This window comes from Dasypus novemcinctus, chromosome 27 (assembly GCF_030445035.2).
Source record: "Dasypus novemcinctus isolate mDasNov1 chromosome 27, mDasNov1.1.hap2, whole genome shotgun sequence".
Taxonomy (NCBI): domain Eukaryota; kingdom Metazoa; phylum Chordata; class Mammalia; order Cingulata; family Dasypodidae; genus Dasypus; species Dasypus novemcinctus.
The window spans coordinates 25805534-25829991 of NC_080699.1; the positions used below are offsets into that span (position 1 = coordinate 25805534).

General features: G+C 57.5%; 1 protein-coding gene across 1 annotated transcript in view; it reads right to left on the reverse strand.

Moving 5' to 3' along the window:
* Positions 1–23687, reverse strand: part of NECTIN1 (nectin cell adhesion molecule 1) — a 66499-nt gene extending 42812 nt beyond the window's left edge. The window contains exon 1 of the mRNA XM_058289511.2: positions 23317–23687. Within this exon, the coding sequence (XP_058145494.1) occupies positions 23317–23395 (79 nt within the window). The 5' untranslated portion in view covers positions 23396–23687. The remainder of the gene's footprint in view (positions 1–23316) is intronic.
* Between the last annotated feature and the right edge of the window lie 771 nt (positions 23688–24458).

The window sequence follows — 24458 nt, forward strand, 5'->3', positions numbered from 1 at the left end:
CTCGGCCCAGGTGAGACAGCTGGCAGCCTGCTCCCTCTCCCTGCAGACAAGCTGTCTTCCCCACTGGGGCCTGAAGGCCAGGCAGGGAGGAGGCCCCGCACTAAACAATGGCCGTGAGCCAGGACAAGAGAGATGCTTGTTCCCCTTTATTTACGAGTGTTATTGGGAGAAATAAAGGCTTCCACGTGGCTTGGAGCCAGCCCTGGCTCCTCCCTCTTCCCTTCCACCTTCCCCAGCCAGCCCCACTTCTCCCCTCTTGCCTGGGCACAGGCTTTGCTCCTCTGACACACAGATCAAATAACTTTTCATTCAAAGGAAAGATCTTATCTCCCCTCCCAATTCAGCACCAACACCAGCAGACCTGACAAACTCAGATTAAAAGGCAATTAAGACGGCTTTGTTTTCGTAGGGGCAGGAGGTCTGCTTGTCACCCTCTTTGGAAATGGATCCTACAGTGGGGACAGTAGCTCCAGCTCCAGTAACTCCCCTGGGAGAAGGCTGCAGCCTTACCCCCTTGGACCCAAAACCCAGCAGCAGGAAGGGATCCCCCACCAGGCACCTCCAAATCTTTTCCTTAGACACCCTTGGAGTAAGGGTGGAGGAGAAATTTTTTTTTTTTTAATTAGAGAAGTTGTAGGTTGACAGAGCAATCATGCATAGAGCACAGGATTCACATATACCACCTTATTAGTTACACCTTGCACGGGTGTGGAACATTTGTCACAACTGATGAAAGCATAGTTTTGTAATTGTACTATGAACTATGGTCCATGGTTTAGCTTAGGGATCACTGTTGTGGTATGCAGTTCCACGGATTTAAAAAAAAAGTTTATTAACATACATACAACATGAAATTTCCTCTTAACCACATTCAAATAAACAGTTCAGTGCTGTTAGCCACCTTCACAGTGTTGTGCTACCATCACCACCATCCATTACCAAACCTTTTCCATCAATCCCAGATAGAAGCTGTACCTTTTAAAAGCCTTAACTCCCGATGTCCTACCACCATTCTATCACCTGGTAACCGGTAACCTAGATTCTGACTCTATGAGTTTGTTTATTTGAATTATTTCATATCAGTGAGATCATATCATATTTGTCCCTTCATGTCTGGCTTATTTCACTCAACATATCTTCAGGATTCATCTATGTTGTGGCATGTATCGGAATGTCATGCCATTTTACAGCTGAATGATATTCCATTGTATGTATATACCACACTTTGTTTATCCATTCATCTGTTGATGGAAGCTTGGGTTGCTTTCCACTTTTGTCAGTTGTGAAAATGCTGCTCTGAACATCTGTGTGCAAATCTCTATTCGAGTCCCTGCTTTCAATTCCTTTGAGTATATACCTAGGCGTGGGATTGCTGGGTCATATGGTAGTTCTGCACTTAACTTTCTGAGGAACTGCCAACCTGTCTTCCACAGCGGGTGCACCATTTTACATTCCCACCAGCAAAGAATGAGTGTTCCTCTTTCACCACATTCTCTCCAACATTTGTAGTTTTCCAAGTTTCAAATAGCAGCCATTTTAGTGGGTGTGAAATGGTATTTCACTGTGGTTTTGATTTGCATTTCCCTGATGGCTAATAATGTTGAGCATCTTTTCATGTGCTTTTGGCCATTTGTACATCTTCTCTGGAGAAATGTCTATTCAAATCTTTTGTTCATTTTGAAATTTGGTTGTTTGGCTTTTGTTGTCGAGTTGAAGGATATTAAAACCTTATTGGATATGTGGTTTCCAAATATTTTTCCCATTGTGTAGGTTGTCATTTTAGTATCATGATAAAGTCCTTTGAGGCTCCAAAGTTTTTAATTTTGATGAGGTCCCACTTCTCTATTCTTCTCTTTTGTTGATTGTGCGCTGGGTATAAAGTCTAAGAAACAAGGTCCTGAGATGCTTCCCCATGCTTTCTTCCAGGAATTTTATCATTCTGGCTGTTATACTTAGGTCTTTGATCCATTTTGAGTTGATTTTTATATATGGTGTGAGGTAGTGGTCCACCTTCATTCTTTTGCATGTGGAGATCCAGTTTCCCCCTCATTTGTTGAAGAAAATATTCTTTCCCAATTGAGTGGTCTTTGCCTCCTTGTCAAAATCAGTTGGCCATACACGAGGGTTGATATCTAAACTCTCAGCTTGATTCCACTGGTCTATGTATCTTTTCTCTTGAACATACCATGCTGGTTTGAATTCTGTGGCTTTGTAATAAGATTTTTCCTTTTTTTTCTTTTTTTTTTAGGAGGTACCAGGGATCAAACCCAGGACTTTGTACATGGGAAGCAAGTGCTCAACCACTTGAGCTACATCTGCTCTCCTGTAATAAATTTTAAGATCAGGAAGTGTGAGTCCTTCAACTTCAGTCTTCTCATTCAAGGTGCTTTTGGTTATTTCAAGAACCTTACCCTTCCATAGAAATTTGATGATTGGCTTTCCCATTTTTCCAAAGAAGACTGTTGGAATTTTGATTACATTTAATCTGTACATCACTTTGAGTAGAATTGACATCTTAACAATATTTAGTAGTCTTCTAGTACATAAGCACAGACTGTCCTTCCATTTATTAAGGTCTTCATGATTTCTTTTAGCAGTGTTTTGTAGGTTTTTTTTGTATACAAATCCTTTACATCCTTGGTTAGAGTTATTCCTAGATATTTGATGCTTTTAGTTGCTATTGTAAAATGGAAAATTTTTTTCTGATTTCCTCCTCAGATTGTTCATTACTAGTGTATAGAAATGCTACTTATTTTTGGGTGTTGATCTTGTACCCTGACACTTTGCTAAATTCATTTATTAGCTCTAGGAGCTTTGTTGTAGATTTTTCAGGCTTTTCTGTATTTAGCACCATGTTATCTGCAAATGGGGCAAGTTTTACTTCTTCCTTTCCAATTTGGATGGCTTTTTTTTTTCCTTTCCCTTGCCTGACTGCTCTGGCTAGAACTTCCAGTACAATGTTGAATAATGATGGTGAGAGTGGGCATCCTTAAATCATTCCTGATCTCAGAGAGAAAGCAGTCAGTCTTTCACCAGGTAAGTATGATGTTAACTGTGGGGTTTTGATACATACCCTCTATCATGTTGAGGAAGTTTCCTTCCAGTCCTAGTTTTCTAATTGTTTTTCTCAAGAAGGGGTGCGGAGTTTTGTCAATGCCTTTTCTGCACCAACTGAGATGATCAAGTTGTTTTTTCCCCCTTTTCTTCTGTTAATCTGATGTATTACATTAATTGATTTTCTTATGTTGAACCACCCATACATACCTGGGATAAATCCCAGTGGATCATGGTATATAATACTTTCAATGTGCTCTTGGGTTCAGTTTGCTAGTATTTTGTTGAGGATTTTTGCATCTATATTCCGAAGAGATATTGGCCTGTAATTTTCTTGTGGTACTTTTACCTGGCTTTGGGATGAGGGTGACTTGGGCCTCAAGAATGAATCAGGGTATGTTCCCTCCTCTTCAGTTTTTGAGATACATTTCCCCACTCCCAGAAAATACAACACGGATTGCTTTTAAGTTGATTTCAAATAAACAACATGGATCTGTGCCCCCCAGGCTTCAAATCCCTTGGAAATGCATGAAAGACAAGAGATAAGGGATGGGGTGAGCCCTCTCCAGCAAAGGTCCCAGGTCCACTTCCTTCCTTGGTTAATCTGTGCTGATGGTCACCAAGAGAAAAAACTCGCCCATTCCAAACATGCCACTAATCTTCACGAAAACCCGCCCTAGGAGGTATTATGGTCTCCTTTTCAACATTCAGTCAGTCAATGCCCACAGAAAAAGAAACTGAGGGTCAGAGAGGTGGAGTAGTTTGTTTAAGGCATAAAGCTGGAAAGTGGCAGGGGTCCCAAATTCATCCATGTCCCTCAGCTCTTCCCCACAAGTCTTCCATGGAGAAGAAGAAGGTTTTAAAAGCCCTTGCTTGCTTCCCAGGAGTTCTCCATTTGGCAAGGGCAACAGGACACACCCGTGGGTATGGACACAAAGGACAGGTGGGCAGAAATCTGAAGCATCTGGGTCTGGAGTGGGGCTCCCCTGGCAGCAGGGGTGGCCAGGGAAACCCCACCCATCCTGGAAGGACGTAGAGGTTTTCACCAGACACAGACACAGAGGTAAGGGCTGCCACCCTTCCTGCGACATGCTGCAATCTGGGCAACTGGGCTCCTGCTGGCCTACCCCCTGCCGCTGTGCTCCCCTCCACGCCCTCCCAGGCACTGGCTCTTGCTCACCTCTGGGCCTTTGCACATGCTGTTCCCTCTGCTGGGAGCACCTTCCCCTGTGCCCTTTTCTGGCTGAAGGTCACCCCACTCTCTCTTTACTGCTCCCTCCCCTGCCACTCCCTTGACCAATCCTTCCATGGCCCCTCTCTCATGCTAATGATCATGTCTTGCCCCACAAAGGCTGATGGAGGGAATGGCCCCTCCCCACCTTCTCACACCTCTGAGCATCTGTAGAGGCCGTTCCCAGATCCAGTCATACCCTACCCTGTCTCTGCCATGCCACATTGCTGAACCCTCCCCTGCTCCTTCCAAGTCCTCCAGGGTCACCCCTCCCAGACTAAGTCCACCGGTTCTTTTCCTGAAGTACTACCGAGCAGGTACCACGTGCAAGCCCTGAGCTAGTGTGGAGGGGGCGGTGGGGATGGTAAGAGGTAGAGGGTTCAGAAAGGGGAAAGCATTTTCTTTTTCTTTAGAAGCTCAGTCTGGCAGGGGACCCAGACATGAAAATAAATAATGACAGAGTGTTAAAGTGCTGCTTTTTTGTTTGTTTGTTGTTTCCTTTTTTCAAGTATAAACCTAAAGCTGTGGGAGTTCAAAAGGAGAAGTGATTAATTCTATCTGAGGGACGGTGATGTCGCAGGTGATATTTTTAGATGGGTCTTGCAGGGTAAGTAGGAGTCCTCAGAGAGAGAGAGAAGAAGGAACAGGAAGAGTCTCTTCCAAAGCACGGATGCAGCTAGAGCAATGGGTATTTGGTGCGAAGGAGAAGGGAAGAGAGAGCCAATGGAAGGGGCAGTGGCAGCTGATTTAGAAAGGGCTTTGTGTTAGGCAAGAGTGTGAATTTCACCCTGTAGGCATGTGGAATGCTAAGTGAAGGACGCCAGGTGAAAAAGGCCAGCTACTATATGATTCTATTTACACGAAATGCCCAGAATAGGCAAATCCACAGACACAGAAAGCACTTTTAGTGGAAACGGCTAGTGATTGCCAGGGACTATCAGCAGGGAGAAATGGGGAGTAAGTGCTAATGAGTACGGGGTTTCTTTTTCGGGGGGTGGAAATGTTCTGGACTTAGACAGTGGTGATGGCCGCACAACTTTGTGGCTACACTAAAACCCACTGAACTATACACTTTATGAGCAGTGACCTTCCGAGGCCCCAGACTTTGATCTTTTGCCCTCTGCTATCCAGGACTGATCCTGCTGGGGTGGGGGGGATGGTGTGTGAGCCTGAGCCCCCTCCACCACGCCGGGCCCCACCCCAGAGCTGACCTGTGGAGAAGGTGTGGCGGGCAGTGCCTGGGACCAGAGCGACAGACAGGCCACCTGACAAGCCACACCACTTATTTTTGAAGACAGCCAGGTCCCCTGGTAATAGAGGAGGCACAGAAGAGGCTTTGCGATAGATGGGGAAATTAGGGCAGCAAATAGCACCGCGAAAACAGAACTGTCTGTCCAGAAATAAGGAAAAAACCTCACTCCCATCCCCACTGTGGGGCCTGTCCTGGGAATCTCGGGACCACCCCCCGCTGAGCTGGGTCCTGGGCCCCTCTGTCTGCCCCACACTTGCCCCGCTCACTCCGCTAACTAGGGGAGGGAGGGGGCGAGCTCCCCGGAGAGGAAGGAGCTTAGAAGGACCCAGAGGGCGCAGTGGTCTCCCTCAAAGGACAGAGTGCTTTGTTGGGGGGGCGGGGGCTGCGTGGCTTCACAGGGGGAAGGTCTGCAGGGCCTGGGGCACCCTGAGCCCTGGCTGGGGAGGGGGCTAAACGCGTCGACCATCCCAAGAGGGCTGAACTGGGCGCCGGTACCGTGGGGCATGCGGTGGTCTCTGGCCGAGGGGGATGGGGTGCCTGCAGGGGGAGGACGTGGTGTGCAGGTGTGGGGGGGCCGAGGTGCAAAAGCACAGGCTCAGAGAGCAGCCTGTGCCCCGCCCCCCCCGACGGGCTTCCCCTGGCCCCAGGGGGGTGGATGAGCAGGGTCCCCTCAGTGCCTGCTCAGTCTGCGGGTGGAAGGCACTTATGAATGGAAGGGGCCGGGGAGGGAGCCGTGGAGGGGAGCCCTGGGACGAGCAGGACGAGGGACTGGGGTGGAGGATGACGCCGGGGACTCCCCGACCGGCTGGCAGGGAAGCGCTTTATTTTTTTTGTTTTCACTCCCGGTTTGGAGGGCGAGGGCAGGGCAGAGAGGACAAGGCGAGGCGGGGCAGGCTGGAGGGAAGGACCTAGCTGATTTTTCCCGGCATCCCCCAGGCCACTTCTCTCTCCACAAACCTCAGTCTCAAGCCACTTGGTTGTCATGACAACGGGCCAGAATAGAACAGATGGTCTCCACTAGCCAAATTCCAATTAAACAGGGCAGAGATGGATAAGGAAGGGATAGGAGGTGCCTGGGCGCAGAGGGCTCTGTCCCCACCCAAGCCGCGCACCTCGGGGCTCCCCCAGGGTGGAGAGGAGCCCCCTCCACCCCGGGCCCTCCCAGCAGGCTGAAGGCTGGGGTGGAAGGAAATCCTGGGAGCGGGTGGAGGTGACGGGAACCTCCGCTTGGGGGACACACATTCAAATCTACAGAAACGTGCAAACAGACGTGCAGGCGCACATGCACACCCAAGCACACGTGTGTGCAGCTAAGCCTGCTGTTCATGTACGGGTGTGCGCTCACACTCACCGGGCCACAGGGCCCTGCAGTCGTCGCACAGAGCCACACTGTTAGAACAGGGGCAGGGAATGCTTTGTAAAACAAGCCGTTTACTTCCACATACTTGATAGCACGTATTAAGACTCTACCAAGTACCTGCAAGGAGGGATGTAAACACACACACACACACACACACACACACACACACACACACACACGGGAACCGTGTGGCCCCTGACCCCAAGGATGCAGGATAAATGAACTAATAAAACACGATCACTGCTACGGCAGGATGTTCGCCGAGTGCCAGGGCATTGCTGGGGAGGAAAATGATGAATTTGGGGAGGGGGCTGGAGAAGGAAGGGCTGGTCGCAGGGGAGGGAGCATTTCACCGGGCAGCGAAGGCGGGGCCTCCGGTAAGAGTGAAGGCGGTGGCAGCTGGCAGGGTGCGCAGCGGCTGGGGGCTGAGGGCCGTGGCCCCTGTGAGTGTTTCACTTCCGACTCCCACACGGCCACCCTACACGTTTAGAAAGTACGCAGCATCCCACAGCACCTGCCTGCAAAACCGTGTGTCCACACACACACAACTACACAGCCTTCTGCTCCCCAGGGCTGGAGGCCAGGAGGTATTAACACACGCTGAATAAATGCCTAAAAAGAAATGATTTTGTTTGCTGCAACAAAACGAGGTGGGGCGGGAGTTGTGGGGCTACAGGGGAGGGTCACCTGTTGGCCAGGGGTCCAGCAAGACACCAAGTTGTTAAACCACATAAAGAGAGGGGCACAGAAGAAGGAGGGGGCAGAGCCGACTGGGGCTGAGAAGGAGGGCAGGTAGCCAGCTCCGATCAGTTTCCTGTACACTTATGGAGCACCTACTATGTACTAGGTACTGCGCTAGAGCCTGCAGAGATTAGAAGGCTGGCTCCTCGGCCTTCCAAGAGCTCAGGGTCTGGGGTGAGGGGAGGAGAGAGAGCAAGTCCTAAGCGGCCTGGGAGAGGGGCCATTTGGGAACCAGCTACTCTGCAGGGGGCTGTGCCGGGGCCCTGGGCTCAGAGATCAGCAGGAGTCAAAGCACACTGGGATGTACTCAGCAAATGCCACGAAGGTGCCACACTAATGGAGGAAGTTGTTGATGTGGGAGGAGGGGGGGATGTGGGGAGTGGGGCATATGGGAACCTTTTATATTTTAATGTAACATTTTGTATGATTTATGTATCTTTTAAAAAAAGATTAAAAAAAAAGAAACATGGAAAGAAACAAAACAAAATGCACGCTGGGGGAGCTGGGAGAGCTGGAACCCAGAAGAGGCCAGTGTAGGGCAGTGGGAGATACTTGGAGACGTGGTTCTGATCACCGTGAAGGTCTAGACCGGTGGCTCTTCCCTGGGGGTGACTTTGCTCCCCAGGGGACATTAATAATCTTTGAAGACATTTTTTATTGCTGCACTGGGGGGTGGGAGATGCTACTGTCACCTAGAGGGGCGAGGCCAGGATGCTACTGAACATCCTGGAATACACAGACCAGTCCCCAAATGGCAGGTACCAGGAGGCACCACGTGCCAGCAGCGCTGAGGACAACCTCGGCCTGAACTATGGAGCCTGTACTCCAGGCAGCGGCACTGGGGAGCCTGTGAGTGCTTCGGAGCAGGAGAGCGACATGCTCAGAACTACCTAGAACGCTATGCCAGGGGCAAGTGGCACCCCCAGGAAATGGGAGAGACATCAGAGAGCACTCAGAGGGTGGGGGGATTGGGGCGATGGCTGGGGAGGGGCCGGGCGGAAACGGAACCAAAGAGAACGGACAACACATCAGCAGGCAGGAGAAAGGGAGAGGGGGGCTTTGGACACGTCGAGCGTGGCTTGTGGACAGGGCAGGCAGCGCACGTGCCCAGCTGCAGTCAGAAAAGCAGGCCTGGGGCACAGATCAGGCTGAAATTGGGAAGAACAGATCGGGGGATTGTTTCCTTAAGTCCCAAATCCTCCACATGGCCTCCCGAGTCCCTTCCACAGCCGCACGTCCTCGACCCTTGTCTGAGGCCCCTGCCCTGGCCACTGTGGCTTCCTCTGTGGTTCTGTAGCTTCCTCCAACCAGCCACTACGCCACCCGGGTCTCAGGATCAAGGTCACTTCCACAGCGAAGCCTCCCTTGACCCTCCCCCAGTGTCTCTTCCCAGCCTTGCACATCCTTGAATCATTCAAGTCATGAGCTGTGCCGCTGTGTCCACCCAGAGCAGGGAGTCCACCTGTCCCGAGTGCGGTGCCTCGTCCCTGCACCCTGAGCCCTGTGGAGGCAGGCTGACAGATGGGGAGACGGCCTCAGTTTCCCCTGCCTCCATTCTTGCCACCTCTTCCTCCTCCCCCGCCCTTTGCTAGCTCTCTGCCCCCTGACCACAAGGCTTACAAAAAAGTTCTAGAACAGTTCTAGTGACTAGGGGCAGGTCCTGCACCAAGCATCCTGGCAAGAGGCTGAGAAACCAGGACCACCTCCCCCTGGACGGCTCTCAGCAGACAGAGAGGGGAGGTGCTAGCCCACGGCCAGACCACAGGGCCCTGCACCACCTTCTCCCACCTGCTGCAGGTGCTCCCTGATGCACAGCCTGAGTAGAGCCTTTCCCCTCAGCTGGAGCCTCTTAAACTATTTTTTCTCGGCACACAGCACCTGGCACATCTAAGATGCTCTGGGAATATCTGTTGACTGACAAACTGACCTCACCTAAAGGATTAGGGAAGAGCCACCTTCAGGGTCGCCCATGACACCATCAGTCAGCAGGGGGCCCAGGGCCACACTCTCTGGGTGGCCTCGGGTGCCGGCCCACCCACAGGACACATCTAGGGGCATCCCAACAGCCTGCAGGGGAAGGGCAGGAAAGCAGGTCGCTGAGCTCTCTTGGCAATTAAATGCCACGCTGGCCCCGAGACCAGAAACCAGCCCTGTGGGGGTGGGAGAGGGTGACCCTCTGGCCTGGGAGGCGGGGGCGGGCAGCCCGGGGCAGCAGTGGGGACAGAGGAGCTGGCCTGAGGGCAAACGCCAAGGACTTATTAACCAGGGCACTAATTATTAACCAGCTCGACTCCCGGCCTCCAGAGTGCCACTGACCCCCCAGCCCATCCCTGCCCTGTGGCTTGCAGGACACGCCCCCCCTGGCCTGGCCTCTTATCTTCCCTGGAGCCTCCTGTTATCAACCCCGACTCCCAGCCTGGGGGGCAGGCGAGCCGAGGGCAGTGGTGGAGCTGGGGTTTAGGGCTTGATCTGGGTGGCCTGGGGGCAGCCAGGGCCGCAGGCCAGTGCCCTCTCTGCTCCCAAGCCCCGCCCTGGGGGTAGCTCTGCTCTTTCTCTCCCTGCCAGCCTGACTCAGGATAAGGGAGGCTGGAGGTGTCGGAAGGAGGGGACATGAGGCCACCCTGGTGAGACCAGCATTCCCTGCTGGGGGGGAGGTGAGGGGCTGGAGCTGAGCTGGGGGTCCGGGGGAAGACCCGGAGTGGCCCCTCTCTCAGGGTTCAGGAAGGGGTCTTCTGGCTTACTTGGAGGATGAAGGAAGGCTCCCACTACTCAGGGGGGAAAGACTCGTTCACCCAGTGGGAACCCAAGTTAGCCACTGGTGGGCCGTGGCTAAGTCGGTCTCACCCAAGAGGCATCCTCTGGTGAAGCCCCTTCTGAGGGGTTCTTTAGTGCTGGGAAGGTACTGCTGACCTACCTGTGGGGTAGCAGCCCCTGGACTTTGGGCTGCAGAAATTGCCTCTGTTATCATGTCAAAAGCAGAGCGTCTCAGCCCACCACAGGCCATGACTCATCCTCCCGGGATCGTGCCCCACGTCGGGGCGCACTCAGGGGTGATGGGAGAGGCTGCCAGGCCACCCCACTGCAGCCTCTCTGGGGTGCCCTGCCCTCTGCCGAGGCACCACCCCCACCCCCCACAGCTCTGACAGTCGCCATCGGGTGTGGGGAGGTGGGAGGTACAGGCCAGGCCTCCAGGGTGGCTGACCGCAGGGTGCCAATCGCCGCCCCCGGCCTCTGCGATAAGCTCCAGTCCCCTGCCCTTCACCGCCCACCACCAACCTCACCCCTTAATTCCCACTGCAGATAAGCAGATCTTTCCCTGGGGTTTATCTTCATCCAGAGGAAAACAGGGTTTTGAAGGGGTGAGGTGGAGGAGGCATGAAGGAGCCGACCTGCCCTGCCTCTGCCCGGGTCCCCTCGGGGCAGGGGTGGCTGGGGGCTTCCAAGGTCAAAAGCCCCGGGCCATCCAGCCTGCCTCTGGAGCATTGCGTTCAATGTTGAGCACCACACCTGTTACCTTTTATGGGGAATCTGAGATGGCAAGGGGTGGGAAACTCGGTCCAATGAGCTCTTGGACTAGAAGATTCTGGAACTGGAAAGGAGATTAGGTATGAGATCAGATATGCTCCATGTGATTGCAAGAGGGGACACGGGCCTTCGGGCAGAAGCCTCAGGGATGCAGATTTCAGCTCAGTGCAAGGGACAAGGTGGGGCAGCCAGAGTCACAGGGCCTCTGTGTTTGGGGTGAGCTCCCCATCCTGGAGGGATTCACACTGACGCTGGGTGACTGACTCCCTGGTAGGGAGGTGGTTAAGAAGAAATGGGGGTATTATGTCATCCACCTTCCTTCGAGCACGGGATTCTCTGCCTTCCCCTGGCTGTGGGCCCTGCTGAAGGTGCTTTCCCAAACCTGAGTCTGGGAGGGGCAAAGTGGGCCCAGATGTTTAATCTGCGCGTGAAGGGCAAGGGAGAACGCAGTCCCCTGCGTAGCCATGCCTGCCCCTCACATCCCAGCAGGAGGGGCTTAGAAAGAAGGATGGGCTGACACCAGCAGACCCCCCACCCCCAGATCTCTGCTTCTTCCCTCCCTCTCTTGGCCAGACCGCGCCCTGCAAGCATTCCTGCCCGAGCGGCTGGCACCCGCAGGTCTCCAGGTCTGGGTGGGCCTGCTGGAGGGTGGGCTGGGAGGGGAGAGCCTTTATGCCCAGGGCTGTATCCAGGCTCTCACTGCAGTGCCCTGCACACAGCAGGCGCTCAAGACGCCTATTGTTGAGCAAATGCATGAATGAAGCTTCCACCCCTCTCCAGGCACAAGAGGGTCAGGATTCCCACAACTGCTGGCCTGGGACCAAGGGGCCCCTCGCGGAGGCAGCCAGGATCCTGCACCTGGGGCTCCCGGGTGGAGGGAACGGAACCCCTGCTTCTCACTCCCGAGGCACCAGGCACCTTCCCAGGAGGACATCTGGAGTGAGGAGGGGGTTCTCCGGGAGCCCCAGCGTTCTGGGCCACAGAGGGGCCCCAGGGAACGGCCCCTCCTCCTGGAGACTCGGGGTCCCCGTGCGGGCAGCGGCCGGCCCCGGCGCGGGGGAGGCTGCCCTGGCCCAGGCACACTGCTCATCGTGCCCCGTACTGCCCCGCCTCTCCTAAGCCTCGCGTTATCTCATCCTCATTTTTAAGGTTCAGGAAACCCAAGACCCGGGCGCCTCCGCGTGTGAGCATGACACATGGAAGTTATAAAAGGCGGAGACCATTTGGCTCCCAAAGAACCAGTGGGTTCAGTCAATTCGGTGGGGAAATATAGTCCAACCCGGGATCCTATAGACAAAACAATGATCTAAGACTGGATTCCTCCCGCCCCGGAACTGGTGGCTGGGGGGCAGTGTAGACCCTGCCTCGGACGGCCACCACCTCTAATCGCCCACCCGGACTCGGCTCCCCCCACCCCCCTTCAGGGGGAGAAGATGGCCATGAGAATCGAATCCGGGCCCCCCCGCAGCACGTGCCTGGGTGCACACGCGGACCATAAGCCTCTCATACGCGCAGAGGACATAAAAACCCTTGTAAAGAATCACATAAACCAGCACAAATTATCATTACCGTGCCAACTGTGTACACAAGTGCCGAGGGGATGGGGTAATGGCGCGAGGGGCGGTGGGAGAGGATCATCGAGGGACCTTTCCTGAGGGACCTTTCCTGAGAAGCGTTTGGGAGCAGGGCTAGGGGAGGGGAGGAAAGGGGGGGGGGAGAGAAGGGGTTGGGGGAGGGGACGGGCTGGTGTCCAGAGATGCTGCCTGGTGGCACAGGCTGCCCCTGGTTCCCTAAAGGGGGCAGGAATCCTTGCAGCAGCAGCAGAGCTGAGGACCCCCCTCCCCCCAGCACTGATCCTGAGACCCATTGTCTGACTCTTGGGCAGCAGGAGGGTGGCTGCTGGGGGGAGGGTTGGGATGGCTGCTTGGCCCCCCCCCCCCCCCCCCGGGTAGAGGCAGGTTCAGGGGAGCAGGGGGCTGTCCCTGAGTCCCTCCAAGGCCCATCCATCAACCTGCCAGAGATAATCAGCGTGCTCAGGTGGCCCAGGACACTGCTTACTCCACGGGCACTATAAACACAGGGAATAAATCTGGGCAGCGGCCCGGGAGGAGGGTGTCTCGGAAGCAGGGCTGGCCACCCTCCCTGGAGAGGGAGCGGAGGCCCATCCATCACGCTGAGAGATGCGGCAATCGAGGCCAATGAGATGAGCACAGTGCGGGGGGCGGAGGAGGTGGGACTCCCGATCAAATAATCCAGTGCGGTGTGGCTGCTCAGCTCCAGTCTTATTTACACTCCAGGAGAAGCCTGTCCCTGTCGCTCTCCAGGATGGACCCAGGAGCCGCTGCGCAAAGCCTCGACCGTTGACTCAAAAACCTCAAAGGAGGCAGCCGGGGCCCCTGGGCTCTGGGCAGGGCTGGCCCTTCTGCGTGCACTGATGCTCCTTGCGTCGGGGTGGGAGTCGAGCATGTCCTAACCCCTCCTTCCTCCCGCTGCTCCAAGCATTTCCTGGGTGCAGGGCTGACAGCGTGGCTCTGATTTGTCTGGGCCGCAGAGACCGTGCGATAATTCAAGCTAACGGAGCATGGATAATCTAGAACAGCAGAGGGTCTAGGAGGAATTTCTCTTTGGCGTGGAAACATATCAGATGACTGTTCTGCAGCCGAGTTACCTTCCTAATTAAGCAAGTGAGCTTGGAAGGCCTGAGTCCACTGGTGACCTGCAGGTTGTGCTGGTGGGGGGGGGGAAGGCCTTGGCCTGTGTGACCACACGTGGTCCCTCGGAGGTGACGACTTGTCCTTAGCCACAACAGTGGATCCTGGGACAGGCCTCTGCATCAGCTGCAAGGCTGAGGCTGTGTGTGGGTCCCAGGCCCTGTCCTGAACCTGCCTGGGGCCCAGGAAGACAGGCCCTTTCATCCCGGGAGATCAAAGTAGCCATCACAGGTGAACACCCTAAATCCTCTCCCCACCCCCACTCCCCAGGTCGGGGCCCCTCCCTTGCTTCCCTCTTCTGGGATCTCTGGGTGAGAGCAAGAGAGACCAGAATCATCCAGAGGCTTAGGACAGGCCCTGGCATAGGATCAGCTTGCTGAGCCCTGGACCCACCCAGGATTGGGGCCAGCCTGGGAACACCCTGCTGGGGGCAGCTCCAGGCAGATACCACACCTGTGTTTATTGCACCTGCTTCTGGTCTCCCAGCAGAAGCAAGGTCGTTGGCCCCCAAATACTCTGGGATGAAGAGTGGCAACCTGAGGACACTTCTCTCCAGCTACATTAATAGTCCCAAGACACAACAGAGACCGGGACAGGAAACACCCAGACATAAAAACTGCACTTCTAACACTTTGAAGGTATCCAAAGGATACGGCAGTAATCCCAGCAACACACCGAGGACACACGAATAACTAAACGTTCCAGAGCTGTGCCATGAGAGCTCCAGGGGACTCTGGTGCCATCCGAGGAGTGTGGGAAACAGGTGCCATGCAGGGCAGTGGGCAATTCAGGAAGCAAGGTGTGATGAGCTGCTCCAGAGGAGGTAAGCCACCCTCCCCCGCCAGCCACCCAGAGCCAGGCAGCTTAGGGAAGTGGTCCGAGCAAGGGTGCGGTAGGCAGACTTTGCGGAACTGAATCCTGGCTCTGCCACTTACCAGCTGTGTGATCACGGGCAAGTTACCTAACCTCTGCACGGGCCTCATTTTTCCTCCGTAAAATGGGGAGAACGGAAGTTCCTTCCACCAAAGGTTGTTACAAAGCTTAGCTAAGTTATTACAGGTAAGATGCTAACAGCGGTGCCTGACACCTAAGAACCCTCAATGAGAGTCTGCCATCACCACCATCATCATCATCCACTGTCCAAACAAGCACCACTGTCCCCAGCATGTCCTACAGGCCCAGTGCATGGCCAGCCCTGGGCTGGGTCCTGGGGACACCAAGCCCCAGCATGTCCTACAGGCCCAGTGCATGACCAGCCCTGGGCTGGGTCCTGGGGACACCAAGCCCCACCAGCTATGCACCTTGTCTTTCTGTGTGGAGGAAAGAGCCCCAGGCCCAAATAACCACACAGCACGATGGAGACTGGTGAGTGCTGGAGTGTGGCACCGATGCACGACAGGGGGCCTGTGGGGGCTTCCCGGAAGCAGTGGCTCTCGACCTCAGCAGGTGGACGTGGGCAATGGGGGAGAGGTGAGGGGCACAGCATGTGCCAGGGCACGGGGGTGGGGAAGCACGGGGCATGCACAGAGCGGCATGTGGCCGAGTGCGCCAGGCGTGCAGGGAGGGTGCTGGGAGATGAGCTGGGGAGGGGGCAGCCGTCACATGCTCTTAGAGCCTGACCAGGTGTGCCTGAGCTGTGCTCATCCAAGAAGCAGCGTGGGCAGATAGGAGCCAGAGAGTCACAGAGAGCGGGAAGCCAGGGGCTGGCGCCACGGTCCCACGACTGAGGATGTTGCTGACAGCCCCCCACCTCCATAGTGGGACCCCCATGAAGTGGCAGCTGGGCTGGCTTGGCTCAGAGCATCTTCTCAACTACCCTGGTCCTAGCAGGGGAGGGGGTGCTAGGAAGCTGCTGAGGCGCCCAGAGAACAGAGCCGTGGCTCAGCCTCGCCGGTTCCACGTGGGGACTGGTCCTCCAGACTGGCTGCAGGCGAGGGCCTTACAGGGGAGCATGGCGGCCAGTACAGCTCCCCAGGCATGCAGGGCACAGCCCACTCACAACTGCCCAAACAGACCTGCACGTCCATCGCCACTGACTCAGCTGGTGGGAACACCAGCTCACGTGCCAAAGCGTGGGCTGACCAGCAGGACCCCTCTACGGGAGTGGACCAAGTGGGCCCCTGGGCACGAAGAACCTGTTGTGCCAGCCTTCTGCCAGACCAAGGCCTTGAGAAGGGGCGAGCTCGCCTTTGCCCTCGGCTTATGCCACACGACAACGACCACTGAGCCACGGCGGTGTTCGGGTGCCCAGCAGGGCTGCAAGGGAAGAAAGATACAAGCAGAAAGGGGAGGGCCTAGGAAGAGAGGGGGCCGGGCGGAAGATTTTGGAACTTTCTGCAAAACAAAGTACCAGTCCCATCTCTGGTGGAAAAAACCCTGAGATGTACTCCTAGGCTCCACCATTGCCCAGCCGGGTCATTGTGGACAAGTTACTCAATCGCCCAAATTTTCTTCTGTAGAAAGGCTGGCTCTGGGAGGCAGCTGGGAGCAGGAAGTCCCTACCAAGGTTACTCACAGCCTAGGTGGGGGCCTTGGGTGAAATCCCATCTATAGGAGGAGGCAAAGGCTGTCACCAGGGGTCCCCAGGCCCCTACACCAACTTTTAGACTGAAAGATGGGCCAAGACTGGAGCCTGGCCAATGCGAGGTCTCCAGAGTCGAGCTCGACTCGGTAAAGAGTGCTTCCATATCTGGTCTTCTGAGCACTTCCAGACCTTTGGACACGGGGGCTGGGGCGCTGCCCCCATCTCCAAAGCCCCTCCTCCACCTGCCGCCAGCCTCCCCAGAATGCCTGGCTGAGCGTCCCAGCCGGCTCTGCCCAGGGAAGACAGAACCCTCTCAACAGCCCTGGAGGAGCTAGCATCCTTCCCCCACTCAGCAGAGGACAGAGCTGAGGGCCCAAGTGGGCAGGAGGGGCCCCGAGCTTCCAGCCTTGGGGGGGTGGGGGGAGAAGGGGGACTCCATTTAAGCTCATAGATCAAATGCAAACTCCCCAATGGGACATTCTTGTGCCGGTGGCCGCTGGCCTGTTTTGCTGCTGGGGGCCACGCCTGCAGCTGTGTCCCAACGGAGCCACCAGCCAGCGGAACTAATGTCCTCTAATGAGATCCGGGCCAGAGTGGCCAGGCGGGTTTTATTGTCTGTGGCTTGGTAATGAGACTCCTCATAAACTGGGAATGAAATTGGGGTCTGAGCAGACCAGAGGGGGTAGGGGCGGCCTGGGGAGTGGGGGTCGGTGCTGTTGGCCAAATCCCAGCCTGCTTCTCCCCTCCTCTGCAGCTCCGTTCAGCCCTTGCCCTGGGGCTCCACGCTCACACCTTGGAGGCCCGGATCCCAGGAGGCCGTGCTCCCGTGTGTCTGCGGCACCCTGCTCCCCAGCCCACCAGGCTATCCCGTTCGGCCTCCCATGCCCGGGCCAACCTGGGCCGTGTGGTCAGCGCTGGCTTTGCCCTGGCTTCCCCAGGGAGTCGCGAACCTGGCTTGCTGCGGGGCCAGGTGTGCGCCGGCAGGGGCTGGTGACAGGAGTAGCCTTCTTAGGAGACTGACCTGGTCTGGCGCGGCTCAACCTCTGCTCTCTGTCCGTCCCAGCCCTCACCTACTGGATCTGGGGTCAGAAGACTCAGGGTCTAATTTGATCACGCTGGCACGGGATGGTCAGCAAGTTGCTAAGCCTACGGGTCACGTCCTCATCTGTGACAGGGAAGTGAGGCTAATACCATTCACGCAGGGGGGGATTGCGGGGATCAGCTGAAATGCTGGGGGATGCTAAGCCGGAAGGGAGCCACGACAACACTGTTGTTGTTACTGTTGAGGGAAGGATTCGCTCTGACACAGGAGAAACTGAAAGAAGAACTTTCACCAATGAGAAGGGGGCGACCCTGGGTGGGAGGGCCCTGTCGCCCCCCGCCCCACGCCCTCCTGGCTAGCCCCAGGCTGCTGCCGCAGCAAGGGCCCCAGATGGGCAATGGAGCCCCAGCTGGGCTGCAGCCAGGAGCGAGGGGCGGGTAGCAGGGGGGCCCTTGGTGACAAGCGGCAGAACAAAGGCCGCGCAGCACCTGCTACCCATGCAGGGTGAGACTGGCCACCAGGGCTGGGCCCACGCAGGTGCCTACAGCCAGCCCGGCCACCAGAGCCCCCCAGGGCTGCTGCAGCCCCGGCCATCACTTCCAGGTGGGGCCAGGGACAGCCCTCACTCCCAGATCAGCTCCCATTTGGAGAGAAGGAAAGTGAGGACAGCAAGTGGGCAGGCAGTTGGGTGGGTCTCCCTTAAAGGACAGCAAAGCTGGCCCTACCCAGGTGGCAGGCCCAGAGGGGGCCAGGGCCACTCAGAGGGCAGGTGGAGGGAGCTGTTGTAGCTACCACTTGGCTGCACGTGCCTGGCAACAGGCGAAACACTTTTCATACATTATTCTCAAACTAACTTGTCATCACCAGAAACCTCACTTTACAGATGGGAAAACTGAGGCCTACAAAGTGACTTAACCAAACTCACTCAGTTAGCAATTGGTGCTGCTGGGATCCAATCCAGTCAGTTTGCCTCACTTTGCTAGGTGAAAAGATTGGGTAAGCACGAGGCTAATGGGAAAGGAACGAAAGGAACGGAGAGCTCTCTGCTGAGCCCAGGCTACTGCTCTGCCCTCCCCTGGGAGACTGTGGAAGGCACAGATCCCAAGAGCCACCCCCCACCCCCAGAGAATACATATCTCCTGCCCACTCCCACCTCCCAGGATAAACCTGGGATGATCGATTGCTCTGGAGAGCCTACAATCTGCTGTCAGAAAGTCTTTCTTTGTGTCCTTCCTTGGTCTCTCCTTGTGAAACGTGCCAGGGTTCAGATCTCAAGTCTGATGCATTTTTTTCATTATTCTTCCCTCTCCCTATCACCTGGCCCCAAACGGCACAAGAGAATCCAGAGCTTAAAGGGTTAACTGGACAAAGGGGTGTTATCGCCAGCTCCTGGCATTCCCTTTGCAAGGTGATCCCACTCAGATCTTAAGTTACCTCCTGCCCCAGCCAGCACATCTGCTGCAGCTCTGCAGACTCGTCTCTATGGAGAGGGGCGGGCGGCACGGAGGAGAAACACTTTCCAGCTGGGCTTGGGCACAGGGTGCTGGGCTCCCAGGGCTGCCTTCTTTCTCACTCTGAGTCCCTGGCTCCCACTTCCCTTCCCATCAGCGGAACCCTGGCTCTCAGCTGCGTGAATCCAGGATGCTTCCGAGTACACATACATTGCCAACCCCAGTACATGCATGGTTCAGCAGTGCTGCTCATGGAGAACCAGAGCTCACACATATGTACCTGTTTAAATGCCCCGAGTACACCACCTTTCCTTCTAGATGATCCCAAGTGCCCTTGCTGGAAGCACAGATGCCAAATTCGTAGCTGAGAACCTGTCTCCCACGGTCCCTCCCAGCCATTCAGGGATCATGAGAACCAGTGGGGCAAGCCAGGCCCCAGTTAGCACCAGCTTCCCATGCTGCTGTGTTTGCCAAGGAGACACCAGAAGGCCGGCAAGAGGAGAAAGTCTCTCCAGGTGCAGCCAAGGTCTTGGGCATCTCCCGGCGAGGATACGAGGCCCAGGTGAATGCCAAGGGCAGAGCAGAAAAATAAAGCAGTGTCTAGGCTTCCTACCCCCAAAGGACAATGCGGCGTGCTTGGCAGGAGGGGGCCAAGGGCAAATCCTGGGTCTCAGATGCGTTCTAAGGCCTCCTCTCAAAGCCACCTCGCTGACAATGACCAACTCAGGCATATCAGGGCTCAGAGCCACGAACCAAATCCTAGTTCCCAAACCACAGAAATCGTTCACGTGCAACATACATTTGATATATATTTATGGGCCCAGGCTCATGGTGACCCTCCAGTACCAGGGCACACACCTCCTTATTCGAATAGCCCATGGAGCTGCACTTGCCAGGGAACTGTAGATTCCCAGCACCAAGGCACGGAGCCCTGCACATGTGTGTGCATGTACCTACCCCACACTGAATCTGAGATGACACACAGTCTGTCAGAAATGCTACAGCCAAAGTTCCCAACTGGTTAAGGCCCACTGTAGCCTGGCACCCTGGCTAACATTGAAAAAAAATGAGCATAACAGGTGAATATCCAGACACCCTCTCCGTCTGTCCTACTCCCAGGCAGGAGCCATTCAATTACCAGGTTAACCAGGAATGGTACAATCAGGAAAATCGAAGGTACATTCACACCTCCCTTGGGTATTTTCTGTTTGTGCTGAACAATGAACATTAGTCAGCTGCTAAACAATGGCAGGATCACAGGCACAGCGATGGGGGTCGACCTTCTGCCCCAGCAGCCCGGCCCGCTCCCCTGGCAGCGGGCCCCAGGGTCTGGGGGTCAGGCAGTGGCCAAGGGGGTGGGTTTACGGTGCCAAGCTGAGCCCCAATCCAGGTCTCGGCCAGCAGGAAACTCCAAGGACCCCCAGCCCCGCATGCTCAGACGCGTCCTCCAGACCCCTCGGCTAGGGGCTGGCCTCTGCGTGGCGTCCCGGACCCTCCGGCCTTGACCCCTAGGTCTGGAGTCTGGTTCTGCGGCCCCCAGCCCTGCGCTGGAGATTGTTGTACGCACTGCCGACCTCACGCCGGCAGGAGCGTCCTGCCCGGCAAGCCCCGTCACGCCATTGTCGGTGAGCAATGCGAGAGTATAACCCGACAGCCCCCACGCGGGCGCCAGCTCTGCGCAGGTTGTAGAGGAGGGGTGTTGGGGCTCGGCAGGTCTTCACACCGATTCCCAGCCTGGGCACGACACCTGGGGTGTCTGTTCTCTTTCCAGACAAAAGGTTTGGGGAAGCCAATTAGGGAGGGTGCAGTGTGGGTGGGACAGCGGCTCAGTGCACCTGCTTCTCAGGCTGCTCCCTGCTTCCTCCCCTTGTCCCCTTCCATCCTCCTTGGGGTGCAGCCCCCATGCCACGCACCCCCCAAGTCTCTCTTCTGAATTAACGGGAGGGAAACACAGATTGTCATCTCGGGGAAATAGAGGCCGGTGGGGCTTCACTGCCCTGCCTGGTAAAGTCAAAAACCTATTTCTGGGTTTACGCTTCAGGAACCAGAAGGGGAGAGGTTTCTGAGTTGGGGGGACCACACGCTGGGGGCTCTCCCCTCTTCCTCTCCCCGTGCTCCCTGCCACAGCCCAGGGAGAAGGCAGAAAAGAGCATCGGTCTGGCAAGTCCCTAGAGGGAAGCAGGAGCGGGCGAGTGGGAGGAAGCCTGCAGGGAGGTGGAAAGTGGGGTGCAGACTGGCAATTCATGGCCTAGTGTCCCCCTGGGCACCACCATATCCGCCACCTCCTGCCACAGTGGATGGAAGTGCACCAGAGGGGCCCAGCAGGAGCCCCGGCACAGGGTAGAGTTTGGCGATTCCGGGAACTTGATGCCCCTCGTGCCACCCACCCATCAATTACCGCCAATGAAGAGCACTTATTAAGCGCCCCGTCCGCACGGTGCTTCTGTTCTCTGCACCCCACCCGCTCATCTGGCGCTCCAGTGGGGGAGTGTTCAAGCTTGAGCCAGGTGAGACGGTCACTCCTTGCCCCCTCTCGCAAGATGAGGTCCAGCAAGCCACCAGCCCCAACCCCCCAAAAGAATTAACCACATCGCCACAAAGCTGGAGGAAGGAAATGACAAAAGGAGGGGAGAATGGGGCTAAATTCTTCATTCCCCCTCCCTCAAACCTTCCCACTCTTTGTCCGGCCCAGGATTAGGTTAACCCCAAGTGTGCTGGACCAGCTACAGCCCCCAGGAAAGCTCTCCGTTCTCTGGGTTCCAGGTGTGGAGATAGAGAATTGAGGGGTTCCCTGAAGCCCAATCCAGGGGGGTCAGGCACCTGAGCTTCTGGGGCCCCCTGCCCTCTCCGGGCTCTCCAGCTGAGGTGAAGACCGCCCTCCATGGAGAGTGCTTGGCCACCCGCGTGCCCTGGACTTCCAAAGTGTCCAGGAATGCCCCCCACTAGATGGGCTGCGGGGCAGGGGAAGGCACGGCGGGGCAGGGGCAGGCACTGAGGTGCAGGCTTCCACATACTGCTTTCCATGCCACCCGCCACTCCGCGGGATTTACAGAGCCCTCCGGGTGAGCCTGCAGGAGGAGGGATACAGAAGCGACAGAGGCCCGGTTCCTGCTGTCCAGCAGTGCACCCCAGCCCCGGGCCTGTGCCCCCACAACAACAGCCAGCCTGGCTCCTTGCTAACAAACTGCTGCGAGTCTGCTGCACACTGGCACCCCCTCGTATGGTGGGCCCTCCGGCTAATATTCTTGCCCCAAGCACAGCTGGTCTCTGGGCCCCTACCCCCTATTTACCATCACAAGGTGAGGACCACATGCTCGCCAAGCCCCCAACCCTCAAAACACCATCTTGCCGGAGCGGGGGTCCTCTTGGGTTTCTCTCCAGTGGGCCCAAGCGACTCGGCCGCCCCGGTGTTGCTGCCGCTGGGCTGGGCGAGCTGGCCAGCTTCCCCAGGGACGCAAAGAGTTAAATCCAGGCGTTGGGACTCGGTCGGATTTGCCTCCTAAACGCATTTTCCAGTTCATTCCCCAGCACAATACACCAGCCCGGGCAGGTCTCAGTCTTCGCCCCCACCCCACCGTCCGAGTGGGCCACCGAGGGCCACCTTGTCGGCTGTCCCAGGATCCGGTGCGGGGTTAACCCCTCGGTCGCTGGCGACCCTCACTTTAAGGAAGGACGCGGGGGCCCCATTGGGGCCCCTCGGGAAAGTGGGTCATCAGGCACCTGGCTGGCACGAAGCCCGAGGTGCTGCCCCCCAGGGAAGGGTCCCCCAAACTGGAAGCGGAGTTCCGAGGCAGAGCCCAGTGGGGCGCAGAGCCAGATGGTGGCGATTCCCCACGGCCCCGACCTCACCCTCTCACCCTCCGGGAAAGAAACCGCCGGTGAACAAGAAGCCGCCTCTGCCGCAGGAGCGGGCTCTCGCGGCGATGGAGGACCGGAGGGGGCCATCTGGCAAAGGCGCTGGGGAAAGAAACCAAGCCCCCCTGCCATCCTCCAAACCCGCAGCCCACCACCAGCTCCGAGACTGACGCCCTCCCCTCGGGGCTCTTGTCTCCATACCCTAAGACGGTGATTACTGTGATTATTTTGCATTTATGTAACATGCAGTGTTTCCAAACTGCTTCCCGAGCTGAGAGCTGGTTATTAAATAAATAGAACGCTATTACATATTATTATTTTTGTGAATAACCGAGCCAAGAAAGTGCTTTCCTGTTACAAAGAGCCGCGCATCCGATCGCCTCCCTGCAGGGCAGGCTGCACGGCGTCTCAGCCTCATTCTCCGCCGAGCCTCCCCCACCCCCTTACCTAAGCCGTGACCCAACTTTTCTGGCTCCCTTCACTCCGCAACCCAGACGTCCCCGCCATCCAGCTCCCAGCCCCGGGGAGGCACTGGATGGGAAGGAAAAGGTAGAGGCGGAACGCGCTTACCTGGCAGGAAGAAGGCGGTCAAGCCGAGAGCGAGTCCCCACCAGCGTCCGGCGGCGCCCGCAAGCCCCATCCGAGCCATCGGGGGCCGGGGGTCCGGCGCGAGGGGCCGCGAGGAGAGCGCTCGTCGCTCTCCAGAAACCAGCCGGGAAGACGAGGGCGGCTCACTGCCCGCCGCCCGGCGCTGCGAGGGTCCAGGTCAGCCCGCGGCCGTCGGCCGAGGCGGGCTGGGCAGGGCTGGGCTCGGCGCGGCCGCGATCCGGCCCCGGGCGGCCGCCGGCTCAGAGGCTCCGCCGCTGCCAGCCGCGGGCGGCACGAGTCATGCCCCCTTCGCCGCCGCCGCTCTCCTCCCCACGCCGGTCCCCGCCCTCTTCTTCACGCACAGCCGGACTGGGGCGCAGGGACCCACCCCCGGCGCGGCCGGCCGCCCCGCGCGGGCTCCCGGCACCCGGGGCGCTCACCGCCTCCCGCTCGCCTCCAACTTGCCGGCGCCCATGGCCCGGCCGGGCTCCGGGGGGTGGCGGGACGAGCCCGGGCGCGCGGGCGGGCGTGGGCTCGGGGCCCAGGCGGCGGGCGCGGGGCGAGGCGGCGGCGGCCCGGGCGGCCGGGGGGCCGTGCGGCCCGCGCGCGGGGAGCGGGCCCGGTGCGCTGCGCGGCGGCCCCGCCGCTGGGGCTGCCCGGAGCCGGCGATCGGCAGCGCAGAGGAGCTCCCGGGCGCCAGTCCCGCCGCGCTCGCCGCTCGCTCTTTCTCTCCCTCGGCCCGCTCCAGCCTCTCACCCGCTCCCCGCGTGATGTCAGACCGAGGGGAGGGGTTAGCGTTAACTCCCTCCTGGCCCCGACGCGCGCGGGGCCCGGCCTCCGCCCGACAGCGCGCGCCTTCTGGGTGCGGGGCCCGGGACGGGGCCCGAGGGCGGGCCGTGGGGCCACGCTCGGGCCCACTCGCGCGTCGGCTGCCCCGGCGGTGGCCTTTCGGCCCGGGGGAGGCCGGCGGCGAGGCGCCCTCCTCCACCCTGACGAAGGGAGGCAGTGACCCCTAGCGGCCGGCGTCGGGGGAGAGGCTGCTCGGCGGGGGTGGAGTTAAGCTGGGGGCCGGGGCGGGCGTGCGGCCCGCAGGAGGACCGCAGCGAGCCCCCGCCGGCCTGCGA